The 27,424-nt window shown below is 48.3% G+C and overlaps 1 protein-coding gene across 3 annotated transcripts in view; it reads left to right on the forward strand.

The window, feature by feature from the left end:
- The window catches only part of FEZ1 (fasciculation and elongation protein zeta 1), a 44,210-nt gene extending 22,280 nt beyond the window's left edge, over window positions 1-21,930 (forward strand). For 2 of the 3 annotated variants that reach the window (XM_036123323.2, XM_036123324.2), the window contains exons 4-10: window positions 7,741-7,827; window positions 9,713-9,881; window positions 12,758-13,029; window positions 13,994-14,074; window positions 15,180-15,255; window positions 19,096-19,161; window positions 21,565-21,930. In XM_036123323.2, the coding sequence (XP_035979216.1) occupies window positions 7,741-7,827; window positions 9,713-9,881; window positions 12,758-13,029; window positions 13,994-14,074; window positions 15,180-15,255; window positions 19,096-19,161; window positions 21,565-21,581 (768 nt within the window). In that variant the 3' untranslated portion in view covers window positions 21,582-21,930. The remainder of the gene's footprint in view (window positions 1-7,740; window positions 7,828-9,712; window positions 9,882-12,757; window positions 13,030-13,993; window positions 14,075-15,179; window positions 15,256-19,095; window positions 19,162-21,564) is intronic. The other variant, XM_036123325.2, reaches the window with a different exon arrangement.
- The last annotated feature ends 5,494 nt before the right edge of the window (window positions 21,931-27,424 follow it).

Below are 27,424 nucleotides of genomic sequence, written 5' to 3' on the forward strand. Positions count from 1 at the left end.
TCAGAGAACATAATCTGTACAAATTCAATCTTTTAAAATATATTGGGATTGATATATAGCCCAGCATATGTTGTATCTTAGGAATGCATTATGTGCCATTGAAAAGCATGTATAATCTGTAATTATTGGTTGTAATGTTCTGTAAAGGTCAACTAGATTAAGTTGGTTTATAGTATTGTTGAATTCTCCTAGCTCTTAACTGATTTTTTTGTCTGTTTATCCATTACAATTTATTTTTTTGTTTTAAGTTTTATTATTGAAGTATAGTTGATGTACAATGTGAAATTAATTCTCTTTTCAGGTGCACAACATAGTGAGTTGACAATTCTATACATTATGCAATGCTTAACCATGATAAGTGTAGTTACCATCTGTCGTCAAACAATATTATTACAATATTATCGACTATATTCCCTTTGCTATACTTTAAATCTCCATGATTGATTGATTGATTAATTTTAAGTAAGCTCTACACCCAACATGGGGCTTGAACTCACGACCCTGAGATCAAGAGTCACATGCTGTACCAACTGAACCAGCCAGGTGCCCCTTTGATTTATTTATTTTATAACTGGAAGTTTGTACCTCTTAACCCTCTTCAGCTGTTTTGCCCATGCCTCTCCCCACCACCCTTCCCTCTGGCAATCACTAGTTTGTTCTCTGTATTTATAAGTATTTCTATTTTTGTTTGTTTTGTCTTTTAGATTACACATATACGTGAAATCATGGTATTTGCCTTTCTCTGTCTGGTTTATTTCACTTAGCATAATACCCTCTGGGTCCATTCATGGTGTCACAAATGGCAAAATCTCATTCTTTTTTATGGTTGAATAATATTCCATTATATATAGATATATATGTCACATCTTCTTTATCCATTCATCTATCAATGGACACTTGGGCTGCTTTCATATCTTGGCTATTGTAAATAATGCTGCAATAAATGTAGGGGTGCATATTTTTTTTTGAATTAATGTTTTCATTTTCTTTGGGTAAATACCCGGTAGTGTAATTACTAGATTTTATCATGTTTCTATCAATCCTTTTACTTTTCACCTGTGTCTTTGTTTATTTTTTCTAAGATTTTAAAAATTTATTTATTTGACAGAGAGAGACACAGCGAGAGAGGGAACACAAGCAGGGGGAGTGGGAGAGGGAGAAGCAGGCTTCCCGCTGAGCAGGGAGCCAAATGTGGGGCTCGATCCCAGGACCCTGGGATCATGACCTGAGCGAAGGCAGATGATTAATGACTGAGCCACCCAGGCACCCCTGTCTTTATGTTTAATGTGTGTCTTTTATAGATTGCATACAGTTAAATCTTTTATGTTTAGTCTGACAATGATGATCTATGCTTTTTGTTTATTGAGTTTAGTTCATCTGCATAGTATTCAGTTCATTAGCATTTAAAGTAACTTTAATAATTTGTGTTTAGGGGTATGATCTTGCATTTCTATTTGTCCTGTCTGGGTTTTTTGTTGTTGTTGTTCCTCTGTCCCAACTTCCTTGCCTTCTTTTGTGTTAATCAAATTTTCTTGGTATTCCATTTTCTTTCTTCCATTGGATTTTTTTTTTTTTTTTAAGATTTTATTTATTTATTTGACAGAGAGAGACACAGCGAGAGAGGGAACACAAGCAGGGGGAGTGGGAGAGGGAGAAGCAGGCTTCCCGCGGAGCAGGGAGCCCGATGTGGGGCTTGATCCCAGGACCCTGGGATCATGACCTGAGCCGAAGGCAGACGCTTAACGACTGAGCCACCCAGGCGCCCCTCTTCCATTGGATTTTATTATTTTTATTTTTTAAAGATTTTGTTTATTTATTTGACAGAGAGAGAGAGCAAGCACAAGCAGGGGGAGTGGCAGGGCAGAGGGAGAGGGAGAAGCAGATTCCCCACAGAGCAGGGAGCCAGATGTGGGGCTCGATCTCGCGACCCTGCTCATGACTTGAGGCCATGGCAGACACTTAACAGACTGAACCACCCAGGCACTCCCTCTTCCATTGGATTTTAGCTATACCTCTTTGTGTGCTTGTTTTTTGCTTGTTTTGTTTTCGTTTTTTACTGACTGCTCTAAGAATTACACTCTGCATTATTAAGTTATCATAGTCTATTTAGGATTCATATTATGCTACTTCACATAAAATGTAAAACACTTTCAACAGTGTAAGTGTATTCCCGTCATCCTTTGTGCTATTGTTGTCATATAATTTACATCAATCCACATTCGTACCCCACAACACAAATTATTATTTTTGCTCTAGACAGTTAGTTGTCTTTTAAAGAAATTAGGAGAAGGAAAAAACATAATTTTTTTATATTTACCATTTCTGGTGTTATTTATTTCTTCCTGTAAATCTGATTTTTAAGCATTTTTTTTCAGGCCAAAAAACTCTATAATATTTCTTATAGCGTTAGTTCACAGGTGACAGATTCTCAGCTTTCATTTATTTCATGTTTTCCCTTCTTTCAATGATCACAGCCTTGCACTGTCTGTGCCCAGTGCCTCAAAACAATCGGCTCTTAGATTTATAGTTGTATGTGGCAGGGAAAGTCCAGTACTAGCTACTCTTTTGTGGCTGAAAGAGGCCATCTCTTCTGTTTTTGCTTTTCGGAATTCCTTTATTCAAGTGTTGGACTTAAACTGATCTTTTGCTTTTTCTCCCCTCCCATTCTCTATCTACTTATTTTCTTTTACTCTCTAGGTGATTTTCCCAGCCTTATCTTCAGCTCTTCTACTGAAAATACAAATTTTGCTACCATAATTTTGATTTCTAAGAGCTCTTTCTTGTTGTTTTTTAAAATTAATTCTACTAAACAGGCCATGTTTCAAGGAAGCAATGTTTTCTTGGTATCCCTCTGAGTGCAGTAATGATAGGAAGGAGTCTCTCCTGCCCTCTGTTTAGCTTTTGATTTACCTTTCCTATGTATTTGTTTTAGTCCCTTTTTTTCATGTCGGGGATTGTCTGCAAATGTTTGACAATCCTTGGGCATATTTAAAAGTGAGGCTAGACTCACAGAGATCTTCCTGTGGGGACAGGGCTTGTCTCCTACTGCCCCCCACTGTAATGATCAGGAAGGACCTGGTCATTTTGTTAGGAGACCCCAAATACTGGCATGTACCTGTATGTCTTTTATTTGCACAGTGAAACAGAAATGTATTGACCACTAAGTGGAGTCCTCCAGTGTTTTGCTTGAGGAGGATAAGCTTGACTGCCAGCATCCTTGGAGCCTAATCAGGGCAGGAGGCTGAGGGTCTCGGGTAGACTTTCACTTAATCCCTCTGTTTTCGGCAAGATCCCTCACCCCTGCTTTCAGGTGGGCTGGTGTCTCTTAGGTCCAAGTCCTCCTTCGCTCAGCCTTTCCGAAGTGAAACCTCCACCTCTTTTCATGGTGAGAGGGTAGTAGTTGTCTTTCTTCATGGGAGAGGAGAAGAGACTTGGGGTCTCACTGCTCCTATGAAGAATCCTGGCAGATCCTTCCTTTTGCAGCCCCACCTCCCAGTGCCCCCGAAGTCTCCAATTCTAGAGTCTTTCAGCATTTTTGGGGGTGAAAACACATACTTTGGGAAGCTTTCTCCCATAGGGCTTAACCCTCTAGCCTGCTAGCTCAGCATCTGCTTTCTAGCATCTTGTTCGCTGTTGTCTTTCCTCGGGTTTGTTTTGTCCTTGCAGGATATTCTCTTTCGGTCCTTTTGCTCTCACTTTAGTAGGGTTTCAGAAGGAAGAGGAAATAAATGTGTGCTCAATCACCTATGTATTTTCCTTCTGCTATTAAAAAAATGGAGGGCACCTGGGTGGCTCAGTTGGTTAAGAGTCTGCCTCCGGTTCAGGTCATGATCCCAGGGTCCTGGGATCGAGTCCCACATCCAGCTCCAGGCTTCTCCCTCTCCCTGTGTGCTCTCCCTCTCTCTCTCTTTCTTGCTCTTGCTGTCTCTCAGATAAATAAATAAAATCTTTTTAAAAAGATGGAAACGGGGCCCATTTAAAAAAGGGTGTTCTGATGTGGATGGTAGAAGACAGTGTGGAACCTCTATTCAGAGGCCCATTGTGGAGAAAAAGGCATTGACCTTACATTAGGAGGTTGGGGGAAAAATCAGTATATTCTTTTATTTTTAGGTCAAAATAATATGCTCAAGCTATGTAGTATTATTATTTACAACTCTCCACATTTATTGGGTTTTTCAATTAATCAATATTCTGTTCCTGACTTATAAAAAAGATAGTCTCTTTTATCCCTGCAACTGTAATTAACAGCAGGTGGTGGTTGTCTTGGACAAGAGGAAAAAAAGTCCAGGACAGTGAGTTCAACGCTTCTGTTTTCCAGGTCACTGAGCAGCTAAGTTGACTGTGGAGGTGGACTGACCGTAGGAGGGCATGGTGCGACCATTCCTCCCTCTTTCATTTGTTCATTAAGTCTTTCACGAAACGTCTGTCGTCTACATGCTGTTTGCTGTGCTCTGGTGCGTCTCCCTGTGGGGATTCAGAGGCGCTGACTTAAGCCCACACAGATGTTTCCTGGTTGTTCACAAGCATGGAGGGATATTGTTGTCCTTTCCCTGGGCTGGGTGCATGTCGTGGATTTTTTTTTTTTTAACTTGTTGACTGAAGGTGAAAATGGATCTTCGTTCTCTTAATTTTGGTCAGGAAGGCAACCACCTATGTGGAACAATTGTGATAAGGGGAGGGAAATATAATGGGGTAGAGACTCCCTTTCTCGTGAATAGAATCATCTGGATTGCTCTGACAAGAGACGCTGGTTAATAGTCACTTTCGAACACAAGGACTCAGTGTCATTTTAGTCCTCACTCAGACTGCTGTTCCGCAAGATTTAGCAGCATGGTAGGCCCCAGGGAAGTCTTTCTTCATGGGAGAGGAGAAGAGACTTGGGGTCTCACTGCTCCTATGAAGAATCCTGGCAGATCCTTCCTTTTGCAGCCCCACCTCCCAGTGCCCCCGAAGTCTCCAATTCTAGAGTCTTTCAGCATTTTTGGGGGTGAAAACACATACTTTGGGAAGCTTTCTCCCATAGGGCTTAACCCTCTAGCCTGCTAGCTCAGCATCTGCTCACTTATTGCCAAGCTTTAAGCGACCACATCACAGCCTTAAAGGCACACCCTTTAGGGAAAGCAGAAGGCAGAAACAGCTTGCCGAGGAGGATGGCCAGACCTGTTCTGGCTCTTGGTCTTCTTTCCTCCGTTCGGGAAAGAAGTCACTTGGAAGGATGATTTTTCTTGGAAGAGTCATAGTTCACTTCTACGGTGTGGAACCAACTTGAGTTTCAGTTTACACAGAAATTCAGCCCTGAATGACCTGGCCTGAAGGTTGTTTATGGCTCTAGCCTTCCCATTGTCACACGAGAGGCTAAAGAAACTCCCTATGGTGATTTCTAGGTCTCTGGCATATGTTAAGAATAGGAGGATCCATATACTTGTCCACCTGCATAAGTGTGTGTGTGTGTGTGTAAATCATATAATCCTATCCATATACACAACTGCCATCATTTTTCAAAATTCCTTCTTTTTTCCCCCTGTTAGTCCCCATCCAGCTTTACACTCTCTGCACTAGATATTGTCCCGGTAACGAAGGGCAGGTAGGGATGCTGTTAAGTGGCATTTGTAAGGCAAGAGGGCTCATTGAGAAGTGACAGAAGCGGTTGGGGTGGAACAGAGTCTGCTAGGACTGGAGGAAATGTGGGAGGAGCACTAGAGGGGGTGCAGAAGGATGAGAGCCTCAGACCCAAGACCTGGAGACCGGAGACCGAAAGTTAGAGAGGGTGGAGGAAAGGTCAGGGACAGGGTGGATGTGGTGAAGCAGGCTGGGAATAATCCACACAGGGAAAGGGAAGGAGCCGGGGCTTTCTTTAAGTACCTTGTGTTTGCTTCTCCTTTTATTTTAGTTTTTAGTGGCAGACTTCTGAGGTCTGAGAAAATGTGGGGTAGGTGCAGCTCCCACAATCCTAGGAACTCAGGGCAACTTGTCAGTGATTATAGGTGATTCTCAGGTCTTTTTTCACAAGCCTGACAAGTCAGACCTGTAGGCTTTGTGCCAGGGACAGGGAGAGGAGAGAAAGCTCTAAGAGACATCCATGCCACTGCTCAGTTTCGCTAACATTTAAACAACAAGAAGAGTCTATCCCTAGAAGCTCCCTCCTTCCACCAGGAACTCAGAGGGAAGACCTCGTGAGGGGGGACGGTTTAGCTCAATGATGCAGTATTAACAGTCAGTGAAAATTGGCCATATCTCAGAAGACATAAACCTTCCATCTTTAGAATACACTTACTGTCAAAAAAAAAAAAAAATTCCGGTTATAGACTAACACTTGCTTATAAAAAAGAATCCAAACAGAAAGCAAGGAACTCTCACTTCCAGCACAGGCCTTTCTGGCCCCAAGGAAGTTTGCCCTAGGAGTGTAGTCATGAACAAACTGTGGCTCCAGGAGCTTCGTTCTGCAGAGTTCTGGGAGTGCGGAAGCCAGGCGGCTACCACAGGTGGTAGACTTGGCAGAGAGAGGAGCATATGGGCTCACCAGCAGAAATAGATGTCACCATCTGGCGCACGAGCCCCTCAGCAGATCCCATTACCTCCCTGCCCTACCCCTATCCAGGTGGAGTGCAGATGGCATTTAAGATACATTTGATTAATTTTTTTAATGACAGAGTCCTGGTTTTAAGCAAACGTAGATAGAAGGTGATGTGTTTTGTTAGGGGTGTCTGCCCAAGGTGGCGCTCAAAGAATAGGGGAGAAGTTTCTGAGGATAGCCCATCTCTGACATGATTGCTTGGGATGGAACTGGGTGTCTTCTCTTCTAACAGCAGAAGTGTAATCCCCGGGAAAGAGGCAGATCAGCGTGCCAGCTATCGATGAGCAAGTAAAAATTGATTCCTGGACGGGAGGTGTCTCTGCCGAAAGACTTCCTGGAGGCACTCCTCCCCAGCCCCTATATGACTTTCAAATTCGACTTCCGGACACAGATGATTGTTGGGTGGTTTAGTGGTTTATTTTGTGCAGGATTTGAACATAAATGCCAGACTGTGGCCGTTTGGGATATGGTCAGGAAAGCCAGATGTGCTGTGGATATCTTGTTGGATTGCAACATCTAGAATCTCAATGGTTGTGAACCTTCAGAATCTTACTTGGCACTATGGAATCTTGGAGGAATGGGGCACCTGTTTCAATGCTGTTGTTGTTGTTTTGTCTGTGCCTCAGTTCACGTGATCAGGTTGTTCCGTGGCACGTCTCATGTAGATTCGCTGCACCCTTCAGCGGCCATGACACCATGCCTAGATTCCAGTCACAGGGTGGCCTTGCATCCAGTTCTAAAAGCTTGACTCTTTGGACTGGAACAACCCACCCCTTAAAATGCCTCATACAGTAAACTCTGGAAACTAACCCCCAGATTGAAAGTCCTTGTCTAAATAAGAGAGCCTTCGCTGCTGGAATTGGTTGCGGTATCACCCACCTTGGGAAGGTTCCTTGTTCATGCAGGGATGACCTGTCTGTGGGCTGAAGAACAGTGCTCCTTCCTTCGAGTCAGACATCCCTTGCTGGACTCAGGGCTGCATGCTGTGCAGAAAGGGTGTGTTTGGAATCGGATGAAACTCTGGGCATCTCTTCAGATTCCCTCCTTACACAGTGGATGGCCGGAGGGGCCTCTCAGTCCGTGTCTGTTCTAGAGACCAGACAGTAAAGAGGACCCTAGTTCTGCTGATGATCAATCAGAATTCCACCCCCCCCACCCCCCTTCAGATCCATGAGAAAGAAGAGGAAGAGTTCAATGAGAAGAGTGAACATGATTCTGGTATCAATGAGGAGCCTCTACTCACAGCAGATCAGGTATGAATATTTCTCTTGGTTCTTGGGACTTTTTGTTCTTTGGATCAAGAAAAAGTCTAAGTACATACTTGTCTGTCCGTTTAAAGCAGAAGACAAATATATGGTCTCGTGGTTGCCTGGGTCAATGACTTGGAGTGTCTTTGATAAGGGATTTCATGTCTCTCTAGGGCTCAGTTTACCCACCTGCAGTAAACTGGAACATAGTTCCTGACACTCGGGTTGGGCGGGGCTCATGTTTGATTATAGGCCTGGTGTTGACGGGCTTCACTTCTTGCTAAGCCTCTGAGTGTAACCTCATTAAGAGTCAAGACACTGAAATGAGGGTCCCAAATACCTATTCTTGCAAAAATAGAAGTGACAGTTGAGGCTTTTGTATGGTGGGTATTTTCTCATATTTCATAGAACACCCAAAATGTTGAGCCTTCCAAAAGGAGTCTTAATGGACAGTTGTGTCTTTGTTAAAAAAAGAAAGTAGTGCTTGACATTTGATTGAATTAATTATATTTTGGCTTTAGTCATTTATTACTTAGCGGGGAATAATCTTGGGTCTCTGGATTCTTTTTTCAACTTTTCGGTCAACAAATATTTCTGGGCGACTTTTTGAGCAGGTACCATACAAGTTTTTCACAAAGTAGTTTCGAAAAAGCTCCACCAGGAGCCTCTGGGGCCAGAAAGTGCTTTTCGGCCAAAGGAACTCTTTCATGTCTGTGGCAAAAAGGTGGGATATTAAACAGGTAAGGATCAAGAGATTGAAGAGCACCAGATGAAAAGAGAAGAGGGGCTGACAGTTCTTGTGAACTGTAAGGGATATACAATTCAGTGATCCAAGGTTAGCGATCAGTTCTCTGTGGGAGAAGGAGAAACTCAGCCATAAGATTCTGAAGGGGGTTTGTCATTTGCTTGCATTTTATAAACGGCTTTCAGGAAGCAAAGCCTAAGTATTCCCTAAATTTGCTGAATGGAGGTGAGAAGGTGTGGGAATAAAATAGGAATTATTCTTAAGGTGTGGGCCCCGTGAGTCCCCTTGTCCTTGGTCCAGCTAACGTGAAGAAGCCTGCCTCAGAGAGAACACAGCCCAGGGGCCTGGAGACTGAATCCATCACAGAATTGAGGACAGACAAATGCAGAGTGCCCTGTCGTGACCAGACCCATCCATGGACGGCTTTCAGACTGTCTTTGCTTCTTCCATTTTCTTTACGTGTCAACAGTTAATGAATGCGGCAGCTCACCCGTCTTCCTCTGGCGATCCTCTGATTTAGCTCTCTCTTCTGGGGGCTGATCCCTAGTAAGAGTGGAGATTATAGCTGGGTTTCTTAGCTCTTTTCTGCTCTCCAGACCCTACCTATCCTTTTGTTATGTTAACCTCCTGTTTGGCGATTGTAGCTGCCCCGCTCAAGTTCCTATCCAGGTGAATTCTGGAGAAATTTCCTCTACGTAAAAAAACAAAAAAAGCCTCCCCATTTTGAGTTGTTCTAGAACAGCGTAAGCACTGTAACAATTAACGGACTGGGTTTTGTGTTAAAGTTGGGTGGCTAAAGTGTTTTCCCACTTAGAAATAAAGTGCTCAGCACATTGAGGTAAATGTTCCTTCCAGGCAGCTCTGCTTTGTTTCCCGAAAGAGGAGTTTATTTCCAATAAAGCACTCATCTAAATGGTGTTCTTGGAAGAGATTTCACATTCAAGAGTGCTTTACATTAACGAAAGAGTGTGTGTAAGCCTTTGGTCAGATCTATTTTTATTATTATTCAACATTTATTAAATAACAATATTGCTTTAAGAATTTTATAGGCAGCAAATTAGAGACATCCTTAACTGATCAAAATCCGAGCCAGGATGTCCCTCCAGCAGAGAACAGAGTTAGCACTCTCTTGCGTACCTTCTTCAGGTGATTGAAGAGATTGAAGAAATGATGCAGAACTCCCCAGACCCTGAGGAAGAAGAGGAGGTCCTGGAAGACGAGGATGAGGGAGAAACCTCCTCCCAGGCAGACTCAGTCCTCCTGCGGGAGATGCAGGCCTTGACCCAGACCTTCAACAACAACTGGTCCTACGAAGGTGAGGGGCCTGGTGGGTGGGCTTGCCGAGGATGAGCCCTCCTGCCTGTGGGCCAGGCCATGGGCACACGCTTCACATGTAGCTAGTAGGACCTCCAATCCAGGGAGTTGGCAATCCCTTTCTTACTGGGCGTCAGGAGAGAAGTTAGCAAATTTTGGGGGTGAGGGGGAAAGGCAATTGAGCAAAATCAAAATGGTAAAACTAACCAAAGAACAAGACTGGAGCAGAATAAGCAGAAGAAATCGGAATCCACTCTCCAAAATGATGCTACCATAAAATCAATGAAAAAGGTAATAATCATGATAGCTGATATTTTTGGAAAGCTCTCTATGTGCCAGACCCAGTTGTAAGAATTTCTGTGCATCATCTCATTTCATCCCCACCCCAACTCCATTAGGACTGGGGTAATTGAGGAGGCTGAGAGGCTAAGTGACTTGTTTGATGCCACTGCTGGGGACATATGATGAAAAACAGAATCTCCTCCCCACCCAGAAAACCTCTCCACAGAAGGAGAAGAGAAAGCCAACAATTTTATTATTGGATAAGCATGAAGCCAGAACAGAGCGCCCTTCACAGGCAACTCGCTGAAGGGATTGCAAAACCAGAAAGAAATCCTATTCTCATCTCTGGCGAAGTGGATACAACCCATTACATTAAATCAGTTTAACAGTCTGGAGAAGGGCGACTAGTTAGGGCCCTGTCATCTTCCTTGATGATGACTTTTCCAACCTGTGGCTCCCAGGTGGTTGAGGAAATATTGCTGAGTCCTGAGACTGACAAGGGGCTTATTTTGCTGTTCAAATGATTGGCATCCATCTGCAAAGGACAGAGGAAGGCATTCTCAGAGAACAGGCAGGGGAAGGAGAGAGAAAGTCTCTTTCCTTACTTTCAACAGGGAGAGCCAAGCTTCCTATTCTTCGTTTGTATCTGCCCCAACACCACATCCAGGTGGTGAGGGGTGGGGCCCACGAGCAAAGCCAGGCAGGTTAATGCCAGAATCCACACTCTTTTTTTTTTTTTTTAAAGATTCTATTTATTTGTTTGTCAGAGAGAGAGAGAGAGCACAAGCAGGGGGAGTGGCAGGCAGAAGGAGAAGCAGGCTCCCTGCTGAGCATGGAGTCTGATTCGGGACTCGATCCCAGGACCCTGGGATCACGACCTGAGCTGAAGGCAGACGCTTAGCAGACTGAGCCACCCAGGCATCCGCAAAATCCACGCTCTTAATCTGTGTGTCGTGTTAGCTCTCTGACACAGGTTCGTAGTAATTATGATCACGCAAAGGAAGGGGTGGATGAGGTGTGAAATGGAAGGATATGATGCAGCGAAGGCAGAACTGAGTATAAAAGCCATCCGTCTGGCAGGGTAATGGTGCCCGCCCTGCAGGAGGGTCCGCGCTCCTTGGGCGGAGATGCACCTGTGGGCTGGCAGAGCCTTAGAAACACCGCAGAGGGAAGGCCGGCCGGGCAGGTGTCAAGGTCCAAACACGGGTGAAAATCGAGGCCTGCTCTGAGGAACCATGTCCTGAAAACGAAACTCGGTGGTTCTAAAGAGCAGAGGCCGGGCCAGGGCAAAAGCAGAAGGAATGTGCTCGCACCGATGGGGCAGATTTGGCTGCGGAGCTGCATTCAGGCTGGTCTCAGCCACACAAAGGCCCCAAACATAGCCGCGCTCGGCGGAAGACTCAGGAAAACAGCTGAAGTGCACAGTGAAATGGCAAACGCAGGAGGGGGACAGCTCCAAAGAGCAGAATAAAGGGGGAGGTCGAACCGAGTCAGCAAATCCACAGGCCACGGCAGAAACAGGGAAGTAAAATGGATTCTGGGGCAGAAACAAAAGATGTTAGAAAGAGACAAATTTGAAAAGATGCTCCCCCCCAATCTATTATTTTTATTATTTTAAGTAGGCTCCCTGCCCACTGTGGGGCTTGAACTCATAACCTTGGGATCAAGAGTGGCGTGCTCTACGGACTGAGCCCACCAGACGCACTTTCCCCCCAATCTATTTTAAATGAAGAAATTGGAAGGGAAAAGAATTTAAGACAAAGTTTTCTGTACCCCATTATCTCAGCTTCCCTTTCGTTTTCTCTGACAGCAGGCTAGGTACCAGCCAGCCAGGGCGCACTTTTCAGTCTGCGGTCCCAGTCGGCCGCATGTTTCCCGTGTTTCTGAATATCTGCACTGTCGCGCAGGACCATGGGGTGAAGGGGGCTCAGATCGCTGTGCTTATTTTGCTGGCCGGCTAGATCATGATCAGCTCTTGGGACAAACACCACCTCTCCCCTGTCTGCAGCACCTATGCCCAAAACCTCCTCTTAATGTTTTCTCCCCCGATCCTTGACCCATTTCGCACCAGGAATATCAGAGACACAGAGGAAAAATAGGAAGAGGAAGAAGGGATCAAAAAGTCACATGTCTGTCCATGCACATTTTTTTTTTTTAAAGATTTTATTTATTTATTTGTTAGAGAACACAAGCAGGGGGAGTGGCAGGCAGAGCCGGCAGAGGGAGAAGCAGGCTCCCTGCGGAGCAAGGAGCCCGATGTGGGACTCGATCCCAGGACCCTGAGTTCATGACCTGAAGCCGAAGGCAGACGCTTAACTGACTGAGCCACCCAGGCGTCCCCGTCCATGCACATTTTTGTGAACGGAGTCCACGGGCTTCTGTGGGGGCTCTTTCTTCTTCCTCTTTTGTTATCCTGAGAGTGGTGTGCACTTTGGCTGTCGTATATGGGTCCCTTCCTTCCTGGCGTGCCCCTGAACTGCCAGTCCTGTAAGGAGGCGGGAGGGGTCCCCTCGGGGGCGGCAGCCCCACCTCACGCCCGGTGGGCTCTGGCTCGGCTGCAGGGATGGTCACCTGCGGGACGGTCTCCCCCTGCAGGCCTGAGGCACATGTCTGGGTCGGAACTGACCGAGCTGCTGGACCAGGTGGAGGGCGCCATCCGGGACTTCTCGGAGGAGCTGGTGCAACAGCTGGCCCGCCGGGACGAGCTGGAGTTCGAGAAGGAAGTGAAGAACTCCTTCATCACGGTGCTTATCGAGGTTCAGAACAAGCAGAAGGAGCAGCGAGAACTGATGAAGAAGAGGCGGAAAGAGAAAGGTTTGAGCCTGCAGAGCAGCCGGATAGAGAGGGGAAACCAGATGCCGCTCAAGGTAGGTGAACCGCCCGCGGGAAGACGAGGTGCATCCAGCCTCGGAGCCTGGCCGTGTGGGGCCCTGGTACCACGCCTGCACAGGCCCCATGAGCAGACCGGGATTGAGCAGTGACTGTGAGCAGGACCCTTGGCAGACAGTAGGGCTGTAAAGGGAGAGAAGGCACCCCTTTCTCCTTTCCTCCCCTTGAGGACCTCGGTCTCGCTGGGGGACACCGGACGTGGACATGGGAAAATACTTGCGTGTGGTCTGTGTTCCCTGAGGCAAGACCTTAGAAAGAGGGGTGAAGGTGGCTAAGACTGAGGGGCGCTGTGCCCTGGGACTCAGGGTCAGCATCCCTGCTACTTGTCCTGACTGCTCTCTTTAGGATGGCGGGGGCGGGGGAGGGGGCTCGCGGTTGTTTCAGGATTGAAAATTCTGACGCCTTGTTGTAGACTAACAGGATTCTTCAAACCAGTGGTTCTTGATCAGGGAAGCTCAGGAGAATCCTCCAAGGAGATTGTCCAAAATACCTTGGCCGAGGCTCTGTCCCAGACCTCCTGAATTGGGCGTCGGCTTGTGCATTTTGGAAAAGCCTTCCCAGATGAGGACAGCAGCTTTACATCTGCCCTCCCCAGTGGCCGGACATTTTGTTTTCCTCTGTGAGATGCTTGCATCATCACCTGCCCCAGGCGTAGGGTCCTGCTTTATTCTTTCTGTCCACACGGAGGCTGAAATGAGGAAACCAGGGGGGTGCAGGGCAACCCGTTGCCCCGAGGGACCTACTAAGAGTCTTTGAGACTCTACTCTTGGTTCTTGCAAAACTCAGGCTTAAATTTTGGCCTATTTTTTAGACCAGGTTTTATCTGGGCCAGGGTGGTGGCCAGTGGGTCTGGGTGGCTTAGGGAGGACACCCAAGTCCCCGGGGAGTGATGACTATGAAGCAGGAAGCATGGAAGGCATCTCCTTCCCCCTCTCTCCCCAGCGCTTCAGCATGGAAGGCATCTCCAACATTCTGCAGAGCGGCATCCGCCAGACCTTTGGCTCCTCAGGGACGGACAAACAGGTACAAGCAGTTTCCCGGCTCCCAGCTTTCCTCCTGGACTCTTGCAGCCCGGCCTCCCCTGCAGACCGGGGTGTGGTGACTCACTAGGGTTATCCCAGCCCTCGGGCAGAGGGAGGTCTTAACATCTTCTTCCACTCATAAGAAGGGACAGGCAGGTCTTTTACAAGGTGAACTGGGTTTTGTTTTGTTTTGTTTTGTTTGAGCTGTTGCTGGGCCCTCAGGTGCAAAGATGGGTCAGTCCTGGTCCTGCTCTCACGAAGTGCATAATCTGATAGAAAGGGCATGTGCGTAAATGGACAAGTTTGGAGTAAGTGCACGTAATTGTGTACGTATGTCAGACATCTTTGTAGCTGAATCCTAAGGGTGAGAATTCTGGCACTGCAGCATGCGAAGGGATTTGGGGAACATCTAATCCAGTCCCCTCATTTTGCAACGGTGAGAACTAAGATCCGGAGAGATTAGGTCTTCTCTCAAGACCACACCGCTAGGGGCAGAACCAAGACCAAAATATAAGTCTTTTGGCGTTTGGGCTGGAGCTCAGTGCCCCAGGCTCCCCCCGCAACCTTCAGGATCTCTCTGGCACCCTGTTCTTGGGCCCCACCAGGCCAAGATGATCTTGTTGTAGAAGCACCTCATATCCAGCAGAGGGAGCAAACCCAACGTCCGAGACCAAGGGCGGGGTTGAGGTTCTCTCCCCTGTCATTTTTGACAAAAGAGAGACCGTTTGATTTCATATTGCACAGCAAAGCATACAAAAGTATAATCTCCCTTTAAAACGTTCTCTGCGCTCAGCCTGAAGGAGAAAAAGCTCACCAGGACTCCTAAATATCCAAAAGCTTGTAGTGTCAGAAGAATGTATTCGATGGTATGGAGGGCTGATATGGGAGAGACTTATAAAATGAGACTTTCGCCAGAGATGGGGAAAGGGTCCCGAGGCAGTGGTGGGCAGAGTGTCATGGGGGTTGCTGAGAGTGTCAGCTTCGATGGAGCATGTTGGGGAGAGACGATCACAGTCCCCATGCGAGTCCCCAACGCGTCTCACTTGTGGAGGGACCAGACTTGTGTCTCCAGCCCTGCCTGGCATGTTTGTATGTTTATCTCGTAGTATCTGAACACGGTCATCCCTTATGAGAAGAAAGCTTTGCCCCCGTCAGTGGAAGATCTCCAGATGCTGACAAACAGTGAGTTCCTCTCATCCCCAGAGAGATGGGCCGCTCGCTCCGTGCCCCCCTCCCCGTGAGGGGCAGCATTAGATGGGTCAGAATGTGCTCCATGTCCCTGCGTCACTCGCCCCCTCCCTTGTCTGTTCTCTTGGCAGCAACTTGCGGTTGCTTTGTCCCACCTGTGGCCCCGCGGCAGGGGGCTTGGTCCATGGGGCTGGCTGCATTTTTAAGGAGAAGCAAGGTTTCTTGTGCGGCAGGAGTGGGTGACCGGAAAGGGTGGTTTTCCTTCCAGGAAATGACTGCCCCCTCTCCTCTGCTTTGGCTCTATTGTCAAATATTAATAAACATCCTGAGCGATGGGAGAAACCAGTGTGTGATAAAGAGCCCTTTGTAGGCAAAATCTTTTTACGTACATCAAGCACAACAACCCCCAAAGGGCTGGGGGCGCATAGTATTAGCCATCAGTGTTAGCCTGATTCTTTTAGGAAGAGAAAAATGCGAGGCCAAGATGGGGTGGCAGGCTCAGTGAATCACAAGAATGTCCATCTCCCTGGCAACCGTGCGCTGTGCCGAGTGACATAGTCACCGGGCCCGTCCAGCCCATCGGCGCCCCGCCTCTGCCTCGGAGGGAATAGCTTGAGCAGCGGGCTGGGCCAGCGCAGGGCCATTTGCTACCCCAGGGGAGGGCAAGAGGAGTTTCTTCTGTTCAGCTGAGGAAGACAGACACCTGGTGCCCCCTTCTCCCTCCGACCCCGGTGCTATAAAGGTGACCAAACATTTTCACTGTTATCAATCTGGGGAACCAAAGCAGAAGGTTCTGGTAAACAGAAACCCTTCCTACATCCATGGATACCGCGTCCTTGAGAATCTCTCCTCTTCACTCCTTTTAAACTCCTTTATTTGCATACATAGGCACTAAGATTTTTTTTCAAGGGAGCAGACAGCAACGAACTGACATTTATAGGTGTTTGTGTTTTCACAAGTAGTAAGCATTTGGAAAATAATTTGGACAGATTACGAGGGTTGATATATGTAAAGTACTCGATCATTTTTTTTTTTAAAGGAAGAGCTATAAATTTATTACAGATACCCATTCAGGAATTCAGTGCGAAATCCTTTCATTTTAATTAAGAAACAGTGGGTTTATTTACATGTTTCAAGTTCGTTTAAAACATTTTAATTGGAGTGTATCCATCATTTAGAATAGTTTGGAAATACAGAACAGTGAACAAAAGAAAATAAATAATTCATTGTCCCCTCCACTGTGGTTACTATTTTGGTGTTTTCAGCCATAATGTTTTATGTCTTCTCCACATACTCAAGATTATACTGGCTATAAAATTTTGTATCATGATTTTAGTCATATCAGTTAACATTTGGTTAACATTCTTTTTATGGCTCTCTCTTCTATCATGTGGGTACACCACATTCCAGTATTTTATTCTTTTTAAAAGAAAAAACTGCCATCTTCCCTGAATGTGAATTCTGCTGCAGGTTATAAAAGCTTTCTTTTTTTTTGGCCAGTCCTCATATGGATCTGTGAATGTCTCCTCTTTACTCCTGAACCAAGGATGTCCTGGACCAGCTCTGGGACCGGACAACTCCTATACATTTTGGATTTTGACAATGAACTTAGACACATATTGGCTGAATGCAAGGATTACATTTTTACAGCTGTCTTCTTCTTTTTTTTTTAGATTTTATTTATTTATTTGAGAGAGAGAGAGAGAGAGAGCACAAGCAGGGGGAAGGGCAGAAACAGATTCCCCACTGAGCGAGGAGCCGGAGGTGAGGCTCGATCCCTGGACGCTGGGATCAAGACCTGAGCCGAAGGCAGACACTTAACCCACTGAGCCACCCGGGTGCTGCCCACAGCTGTCTTCTTGGTGCAGCATTTTGTGTGCCCATATTCAGTTGTAAAGTACTTCCAGCCTGTTAGGTTGACAGGAGTACACATCCAAAACTACAGAAGAAATAAAAGAAACCAACATCTGGAGGGCCCCAGTTTCAGGCTCTTTCTTTCCTCCAGACCTGGCCACTGACTCATGCCACCACCAGGTCCATCACGCACTCCCAATTTTTGGAGTCAAGTTTCGTGACCCTGACCTGAAGCAAGGCAGGGTCAACAATGGAGAGCAAGGCCATGGAAATGGATGGAGCTCCATCCCCATATTGTCGAGGCGGCCTCCTCCTGGTGACCGGTGTCAGCTGACCTTTACTGCTTTCCCTGCTCGCAGAAAAGCAAAACGTACTCACTGAAGAAGGCCAGACCCGGGGCACCTGGGTGGCTCAGTCTTTAAGCCGCTGCCTTCGCGGCTCAGATCATGATCCCGGGGTTCTGGGATCGAGCCCCGCATTGGGCTCCCTGCTCGGCGGAAAGCCTGCTTCTCCCTCTCCCACTCCCCCTGCTTGTGTTCCCTCTCTCGCTGTTTACAATATCATAAATATCTCTCTGTCAATACAATATCACATATCTCTCTGTCAAATAAATAAATAAAATATTAAAAGAAAAAGAAGAAGGCCAGACCCTGTAGAAATAGGATGTAGAAAGGAACATCCCCTGTGGTTTTGCACCCAGAGATAACCAGTCTTAACACTTTCATGCACATTCTTCCAGATTTTTTTCTATGAATATTAGCATTTATTTATTAATTTAGAAGTTAATCCATAATGTTCTGCAGTCTTCTTGCTTCACCGGTAAATATGTCTTGTACCCATGGATCTGTTTCTTGTTTTTCATAGAGCTCTATAAGACTACATGGGATAGGGGCGCCTGGGTGGCTAAGTCAGTTAAGTGGCTGCCTTTGGCTCAGGTCATGATCCCAGGGTCCTGGGATCGAGTCCCGCATCGGGCTCCCTGCTCAGCGGAGAGCCTGCTTCTCCCTCTCCCTCTGCCCGCCTCTCTGCCTACTTGTACTCTCTATGTCAAATAAATAAATAAAATCTTAAAAAAAAAAAAGACTACATGGAATAGATACACCATGGTTTATTTAAGGGATCTGTGATGAAGAATACTATCGGTGCATTCTCTCCTCCCCTCATTTTATGATATTGTAAACAAAGTCCAACAACATTCTTAAAAGATTTTCTACAAAGCTGACTTCTACAATATGAATTATGAATATGAGAAAGCGCTACCTCATTTACTAACAGAAAAAACTATTTTCAAAACTTCTATAAAAAAAGCCTTTACGCTTTTGTAACTTCCCTCTTGTTCGCCTTATATGTGTGTAAATCATCAAGTGTCTCAATGAGAAGTCTATGAGCTCCTTGAGGGTCCATAATTCTTCTGCATTTCCACAAATTCTAGCACTGTAGTGGGCATAAAATAGAAAATAAACTATTTGTTAAAATAAGTTTATTTGTTATTGATAAATAGGAATAATAATTTATGATTATAATAATTACAGAAAATTTTCCAATATCTGCTTACATGAATAGAATGTCCTTAAAGAGTTTTATGGTGATTCAATAATGTGATGACTGTTATTCTTAACATTTAGATTGCATCTGAAAGCTGATTCTTTTTTAAATTGCTTTATTTCTTTTCATGCTTATTAAAGATAGATACTTAGGAAATAATGTGGAGATTATAGATGAGCAAAAAAAAAAAAAGTAAAATATAAAAGAAAATAAAGTCACCAACAGGCCACTCTGACTTTTTGGATGTATTCTACTCCATCAGCATGTGGAATGTTGATGCTTGACAGAAGCTTCTAGACGTTTGCTCCATACTCAGTGAATGTCTGGTTTCGTTGAATCATTTCTCACTCTTGGGTTGGTGGGTTGTCTCCCTAGAAATGAGCTTTATGCCCTGCTGGCATCTCGGCTCATCTCTCTCTCTCTCTCCTTCCCTAGTTCTCTTTGCCATGAAGGAGGATAATGAGAAGGTGCCCACTTTGCTAACGGACTACATTTTAAAAGGTGAGAGCAGCCCCTGGGGCCCTTGGAGCGGGGGCTTCCCGGGGTCCCCTCCCCCAGGCCTGCCGTTGAAGGGCTGGGAGGCCGCTCTGCTCCGCAGCCTTCCCAGAGCGTCCTTCCACCCAGACTGTGCAGGGCACACAGGGCCAGGGGCCGCCGGTGGGCGATTGTGAGGCCCTCACAGGAATGGGGTTTTGTCCTTGCATGTTGCCAGGAGGCAGGAGAAGGAGATTCCTTCACCCTGGAGTCACCAGAGCGCCTCCACATTAGAGCAGTGGAACCAGATTGTGAAAGTTCTGGAGAGTTCAGGCTATTCCGTGGGGAAAAACCAGAGCCCCAGGCTACGTGTACTAGTCTCAGCTGCTTGAAGTCATGCCTAGCTACATCCTTTCCTGACTTTTGTTTTATCTTTTATTAAGGAAACTGTTAACATATATGAGTCGAGTGACTGGAATAATGAACTCTCATGTACTCATCCTGCTTCAGTGATCATTGATTCATGGCTGATCTTTTTTCACTTACACCCTTACCCAGCTTCTCCCCTCCATATTGTTTTGAAGCAAATCCCAACCATCAGTTTTCTTAATCTATAAGTATTTCAGTGTACATTTCTAAAACATAAGAACTCTTTACAAAAAATCCTAACCACAATATCGTTATCACAACTAGAAAAATAAAAAATGTCTCAATATCTTTGACTATCCAATCAGTGCTCACATTTCCCTGTTACATTTTCTCAGTCTGTTTGAATCAGGATCCAGTGAAAGCCCATTCATTGCAATTGGATAATATGTCTCCTAAATCTCTTTATATATATATATGTTCCCTTTCCTTTCCTCTCGTTCCTTGAAATTTATTTCTTGGAGAAACCAGGTTGTTTGCCCCATAGAATTTCCTTGTTTCGGCTTCCGCCAGTCAGTTGTGTCCCCATGGTTTAATTTAATATGTTCTTCCATTTTTTTTTAAAGATTTTATTTATTTATTTGACAGAGAGAGACACAGCGAGAGAGGGAACGCAAGCAGGGGGAGTGGGAGAGGGAGAAGCAGGCTTCCCAAAGAGCAGGGAGCCCGATGCGGGGCTCAATCCCAGGACCCTGGGATCATGACCTGAGCCGAAGGCAGACGCTTAACGACTGAGCCACCCAGGCGCCCCTGTTCTTCCATTTTTTGTATTTCTTGTTAGCTGGCAGAGCTAGAGGCTGGATCAGACTCATTCTCAAATCTTTTGATAAGCATTACACGATCAGTGGTGCTAAACTTCCATTAAGAGACACATATTCTCTGGTTGTCTTTCTTTTTGTGACGTCAATATCTGTATTAGTCTGCTCAGGCTGCTACAACAAAATACCGGGGGGGGGGGGCGGGGAGGGGACGGGCTTCAACAACAGAAAGGTATTTTCTCACGGTTTCAGAGGCTAGAAGTCCATGATCAAGATGCCAGCAAATCCAGTTCCTAGCAAGGGCTCTCTTCTTGGCTTGTAGACAGCCACCTTCTTGCTATGTCCTCACGTGGCCTCCCTCTCCTGTGTGCACGTGAAGGGAGAGAATGCTAGGGCTCTCTGGTGTCTCCTTTTATAAGGACACTAATTCTATCAGAGCAGAGCCCCGTGCTATGACTCATTTAACCTTACCTCCTTAGAGGCTCCATCTCCAAATACAGCTGCACATGGGGCGCCCCGGACATTCAGGCCATAACAATATCCACTGCTGGTCATCCGTTGTCTGGCTTCTTGATTTCATTCAGCTTTGCCCCACATGCACACACGACGTTGGGTACGGTTCCAGTAGGCTTGTGGATCTCGGTTAAGAACCTCTGGGTGGTATTGTTTCCATAAGGATCAGAAAGATTAGTCTTAAATTTCAGCAGGAGGACTTCAGGCTAAACATAGGGAAGAACTTCTGCCTCTTAAAGGCTTTCAAAGCCAATTTCTCAAAGGAGGTCTGTGGAAATGGGTTCGGTAAGTCTGGGAGCCCGAGGGCTGGACCCCTTTCCCCACCGTGATCCACGGAAATGTCAGTGAATTCATAAAACTAGTTAACATTTACTGAGCGCTTTCTATTTGCTTCTGAACAACCCTGTGGGGTAGGCAGAAGCACCATCTATTGTACACATGGAGGAGCGAGCGCAGAGAGGTGGAGCGATTTCCCCAAGGTCGTAGAATTAGCACAGGCCGGATCCAGGGTTTGAACCCAGGCACACAAGCATCCGAGACCTAATCAGCGCACCAGACGGGCCACCTCCCATCGTCTCATCCTTCTTCCGGAAGGAAGACGCAGTTATTCCTGGGTCCTGGGGGGCGGCTCTCTGCTCAGGATAGGACCGCCTCTTGGCCGGGGCCACCCTGGGCTGGCAGGTCCTGACCCACGCTGTGCTTTGACTTCTCTCCTCTCGCCTTCTCTTTGCAGTGCTCTGCCCCACCTAACCTTGCCCTCAGGGGCAGTCTTGCCGCGGAGGTCACAGAGCAAGAGTCATTCCATCCCAGGGACTGCATGACACCACGTAACCTCCGACGTGTATTTAAACGTGTATAGCTTAACCTGGATTAAACATGAGCAAGCGCGCGGGGTCCTTTGCTGTTGGCTTCTAGTCCTAGTGATCATTGGATGCATGACCGAGGGGCAGGGCTGGTGAGGCGCCTCTCGGCCCCGCCCGGGGGGGAAGGCGGGAAGGCGGGAGCTCTCACCGCTCACGATGTAGCCTGGCTCCAGCCCTCGAAAACAGCTTACCCTCTAAGACTAATTTTGAAATAAACCTTCATTTAATTAATATTCTTCATGTGCCCCGGAGTGTGGTCTGTCATACCTGGAGAGAGAAAGGCTGCGGAGCTGCCTTTGTGAGACGTCCCGGGGCCTACGGCAGATGGCCGGGCATGGAGGGACCCGAGCGTGGGCCCCCCGCCGTGGGCCGTGGGGGCGCTGCACGGGGTACAGTCAGAAGGAGCAGGCCATCCACAGACCCCCAAGATCTCGCTGCTTGGCAACTGTAAAGGGAGCTGCGCAATGTGTTCTAGGAACTACTGATGGGGAGTGTCAGACCAGCGGGGGAGGGGGAAGTTAGCAGAGAAGTGAGTCTCGAGGTGCAGCCCGTGCCTCCCGCTGAGATGGCCACACTGGCCCTTGCCAGACCCTCCACGGGGACCCCGAGGCTCGGGGGCTGGAGGGAGTCAGCTCTGCTAGCAAGCCCAGCTTGGGGGATCGCGGCCATTGCCCCAACGCCCCAGTGACCTTGGGGAATGGTGTCCTGTGGCCGTGCGCGCCCTCCCCTGCCCTTCCGGCAGCCCCAGAGGTCCGAATTCTGGGTGCTTTGCTGCTCCCAGGACCAGCAGGTGACTGTTGTCCTCACACCTGGATGCTGCCTTGATTTCAACATAGCCGGAGCTCGGAACTCGCTTGGCTTCCATCTTCTGGCTTGAATGACAAGAGCCCCATGAATTCCCACAACCCCATCTTTTTTTTTTTTTAAGATTTTATTTATTTATTTGACACACAGAGAGAGAGAACAAGCAAGGGGAAAGGCAGAGGGAGAAGCAGGCTCCCCACTGAGCAAGGAGCCCGATGCGGGGCTTGATCCCAGGACCCTGGGACCATGACCTGAACTGAAGGCAGACGCTTAACGACTGAGCCACCCAGGCGCCCCTCCACAGCCCCATCTTCAAGCAGAAACCTTTATGGAGCCCTTGCCATGTGCCTGCCCCTGACCCTATCACGTCGTAACCGAGTGTCCCATCGGGAGGAGGCAATGGTGTCGCCCAGGTTTTACGGAGAGGAGAGCAGCCAGCAGCGACGTTCAGAAGGCGCAGAGTCAGACTGCCCCCTTCCACTCGCTCTTCGTATGGCGTTTGCTTTGACGGAACGTGCCAAACAGAAAGCCATACTATAGCACACAGGCAGCTCCACGGGAGGCTGTGGGTCAACGTGGGTGACAGTAGAAGGCATCCCTGGTGCCCTGCCTCTCACTTCTTGGGCCTCTGCTTTTCTGGGAGCAGGGCCGCCGAGCAGGAGCCATCTTAGCTTGGGGTAAGGGGGCCCTAGTCCTCCAGGGAAGCTGCTCCGGGGCCTGCAGCTCTAGCTCAGGCATGCACCTGGAGCAGAATGTCGACACGGGTAGAGCCCTGGCTGCTATGGGAGAATCCGAGCAACCACAGGCACCCATGCAGATCCTTAGGGGCCAACACGGACGAGTCCCAGGGCTTTGACAGAAGGAGAGGACTTCAGTTCTGCATTCATTGGCACTGTGGTTAAGGATGCAAAGGGTCACTGGGAGCGCCAGGTCATTTGCCGGCCTTGGGGTTTTTCACCTGTCTCAGCAAAAAGGAAGCAGAGAATCCTCCAGAGCTTTTCTTCCTGCCTTGCATTTGTCAGATCTGGGTCAGCCATTCCTTCCCCCAGCGTATCCTGCCAGCAGGTGTCTGAGGCAGCAGAGACATGCTAATCAAAGTTGCTGGCAGTTAAAAATAAATCTCAAGTGTCAGGGATACACTCAAGCTAGAGGAGGTGAGCGGGCAAAGGTGGGGACAGTGGTTCCTCTTGTCTCGCCTTTTGTCCCCACCAGCAGTCTTAGCGGGGAATGTTCGGTCTGATTGTCATGGTTGTGCATGTCCTTCCCTCTATCCTTGCTCCTCAGCGTGGGGAGCTGACTGTGAGAAAACGCCGCGGCCCAGACCTCCCACATCAGAATCTGCATTTTAACAAGCTCTCCAGGGAATCGGTATTTGCGTTAAGGTTTGGAGAAGCTTTGCATGGAGGCTGAAGCTGAGTGCGAAGTGTGGTGCTCAGGTGAACGCGATTCCCCGCCCCCAGCATTCCCCTCTGCTCATCCTTCCGGTTACAGAAGCGCGGGGGAGGCGCCCCAAGGGGGACTGACGCTTCAGACTGCGGGCGGCCCTCGTGGACAAACTCAAGTCCAGTCTCGGCTGGCCGCACACAGCGAGGGTACCGGGGAGCCCGGGTCTGCAGGCAGCCTCCTCAGTAGGTAGCAGGTGGGCTTTGAGGGACGTGGTAAAGGCCCCCAGTGTGGCTTTTGCCAAGTGTCACGTGATCAAGTCTGGGTAAGGAAACTCCACGGTAGAGCCGGACACCAGCCTTCGTTTACATGCGGTTGAAACAAACAACCACGGGGGGACAAGCCGTTTTCCAAACATTCCCTGGCCTCGTCTCTCTTTCAGGAGGGAGACAGGTGTGAAAACTCAGCAGGAAAAGCTAACAGGGAAGAGTGTTGTGGCCCCAATGTTTGTGGGACAAATTGGCTTTGACAAATTAAAGAGAGCTTTCTCGTGCCTGCTGGACGGTCTGGAGGCCGACTTTGTCGGGCTGGCGGCTAGGGGAGAAGAGGTGTGGATGGTCAGCGAGGAGGTGCATCCTGCAGGTGTCTCAGAAGGAACCATAAATCAGGCTCCGATGCGCACCCAGTCCTTCCGTGCCTGCTCCAAGCACCCGCAGTGTCCTGCCTCCCACCTCACCCAGGCACCGTGGCATCGGGGGTCTCACCGAAGGCCCAAGAGCGGGGAGCACCCCGGGGCGCCCCGCCTGCCTTGCAGCAGGAGCACAAAATAGGGAGAGGTGAGTCCCATCACCGAGCCAGCCTCCGTGATTAGCATGCGTGGAGGGCAGAGTAATTAAATGCTGCTCTTGGAGAAGAGACTTGCGTTCTTGATGGCGCCTGATTATTTATTTCCTTGAGAGGATGAGAGGATAGTCTCCAGGCCTTCTGTCTGAGCCTCAGCTTCGCTCTCCTCCTCCCTCGCGAAGGGACGGGAAGCAGAGGCCCCTCTGCTGACCAGAAAGGTGCCTTGGCTTCGTATCAATGCCTTTCTGTTAAAAGAACAATGAGCCACCTTAGCCCACAGCCCAGCAGCTCCACACCCCGCCCAAGCCCTCATGCATATTCATCCTGCTTCAGCGAGCACAGCATGGAGTATGCAAATTGGCCAGGCAGGAGCTGGTTGGCATTTTGATAATAGCTTTGTCTGAAAAACCCCAGAGACACATGCACATCTAGTTCCTCTCTCCCTCCCTCTCTCTGGCTCTTGCCCCTATGCTTGTGTCCCCCTCCTCATTCTCTCTTCCACCCTACAACCTGCCTGACAGCAGCAGACCGCAGAAGCAAGTTAGCGGAAGAGCGGGGGTCTGGGCTCCAGTCTGGAGCGTTTCTACCCCATCCTCTCCTCCCTTCCTCCTCCAACAGAGTCACGTTGGTGTTCTCCCTGTGGAGGGTTGCCCGGTCTGACAGTGCCCCTGGGCTGCCGGCCCGTCCACTCTGTCTGGGGACACATTCTCTGCCATCTCCCTTCCAACCTGCTTTTGCCCTTACTCTGGGCAGTCAAGCCTAAGAGCCCAAGAGCCTAGCCTTGTCCTCTGAATGGGAGGGAAGGAGTCACCTCACGGGTAGGAGAGGAGGCTTGGATGTCAGCTGTCATCACCGACAGATCGCAGGGCCTCAGTGGTTCCCGACCTCACGCCGCGGTCTCTACAACACACCCAAGCAGCCGTCAGCCACAGGCCAGTTGGCCTTGCTGTTGCCCACTTCTTTATCCCAGTACGTGGATGGTCAACAGCAGCCTCTTCTCTAAGATGAGCTCTGGGGCCCCCCTTCCGAAGCACAGCTCCTAGAAAAGTGTGCAGAGGTCCGGTCCCTCTCCCACCCCCCGCTCCTCCCCCAGATGTAGTTGCTCAAGCGAGGAGCTGGTGGGCTATGGGGTAGGTGCTCTGCTGGGTCGGGGGAAGCAGGCTAAGGTTTGGATCCCACATCTTTGAATGCTGTTGCATGTGGGGTCCTTAGAGGAGAGAATGGAAGGCAGGTGCAAGGATGCAGGCACGTCTGAGATTGCAGGGAAGAGGAGGGCCTCTGCCTCTGACCCTGAAGGCCGGCCCTGGTCACGCTGGGGCTTAGGGAGACAAATTACCTCATAGGAGGAGCATGGGTTTTGGCCTTGGGTTCAAATCCCAGCTCTACTACGTTTTAGCTAAATAATTTTTTTAAAAAGATTTATTTATTTATTTGAAAGAGAAAGAGAGCAGGAGCGAGAGCAGGGGGAGGGGCAGAGAGAGAGGGAGAGAAGCGGACTCCACACCGAGCATGGAGCCCAAAGTGGGGCTCGATCCCACGAGCCCGAGATTGTGATCGGAGCCGAAACCAAGGGTCGGACGCTCAAGTGACTGCACCACCCGGTTAGCCCCCATGTTAGCTAAATCATTTTTGAGACAATAATTTCTCTGAGCCCCAGTTTCCTCATTTTAAAAATGGGAATACTAATATCAGTAATTCTCCCAGGGTTATTCTGAATACAGTGTCTCGCATATCTGCTAAACGCTCCATAAATTGTACTTTTTACTAGTAAGCTTTGAGGAACATAGAGAAAGGGCCGGGTGCTGTGGCCTTTCTATTGTTGGGGACCTGATCATGTTTTCAATCCCGTAGGCTCAGAGGACCTGAAAACAAAACAAGAGAAGGAGTGGGCTATTCCCCTAAACTCAGCCTTAGCCCCTACCGTCTATCCTCACTAAATCCTGCTTTCTGGTGGCCCAGCGAGTACTGGCGCCTGCTGGTTCTACAGCCTGCGGCCTCCGGGCACTCCTGGACAAGGAGACAAAGCAAAGAGGCAGGAGCTGGGTCATATTCTGATTTCTCAGCAGGTTCATTCAAGGGGAGTGGTGCAGGAGGGAGGGTGAAAAGTCCCATGTATTTTTGCACTTAGCGAAAAGATTCTATTTTCACTGCTAAGGAGGCAAGTAGAGCGACAGAAGAGGAAACACACAGACCACCCCAGACCCAGAGGAGCCTCACGTGCCTTATGATTAGGCCAGACAGGTGGGAACGTGAGGACTAGTTCAAGAGGTTCGAGAAAGGCATTGCAGGTCTCCTAAAATGCTGCTCCCCACATATTCACTAAGCCTTGAAGACCACACTTAACCAGTCTGGAGAGGTTCTGCTTCTGTGGGCTGTCTCCGGAAGGCAGATCTGGGAACCTGGTGGAAGGCGGAGGGATTGAGTGGCTCTGTGTACCATGTAGCCTTTCCGCCTGGGAGGCATGGGGCACCCGAAGGCTGGGGGTGGGCAGTAAAGGCAGATGACAATATACGGTGTGTGTGTTCCTATGTGGGTCGAGCAGGTTGGGTTTCCTGACCCTCTCCGGGCTAAGAAACGATTTTTTTGCCTCTCTTCTTGGATCCCTGCTGTGGACAAACACCCCTGGGAGGGGCAATACTCAGAGCATCAGACATTTTCTGCTCCGGGCACCTGCTACCTCGGACCCTTTTCTGAAATCGG

This window comes from Halichoerus grypus, chromosome 11, assembly GCF_964656455.1.
Source record: "Halichoerus grypus chromosome 11, mHalGry1.hap1.1, whole genome shotgun sequence".
NCBI classification, from domain to species: Eukaryota; Metazoa; Chordata; class Mammalia; order Carnivora; family Phocidae; genus Halichoerus; species Halichoerus grypus.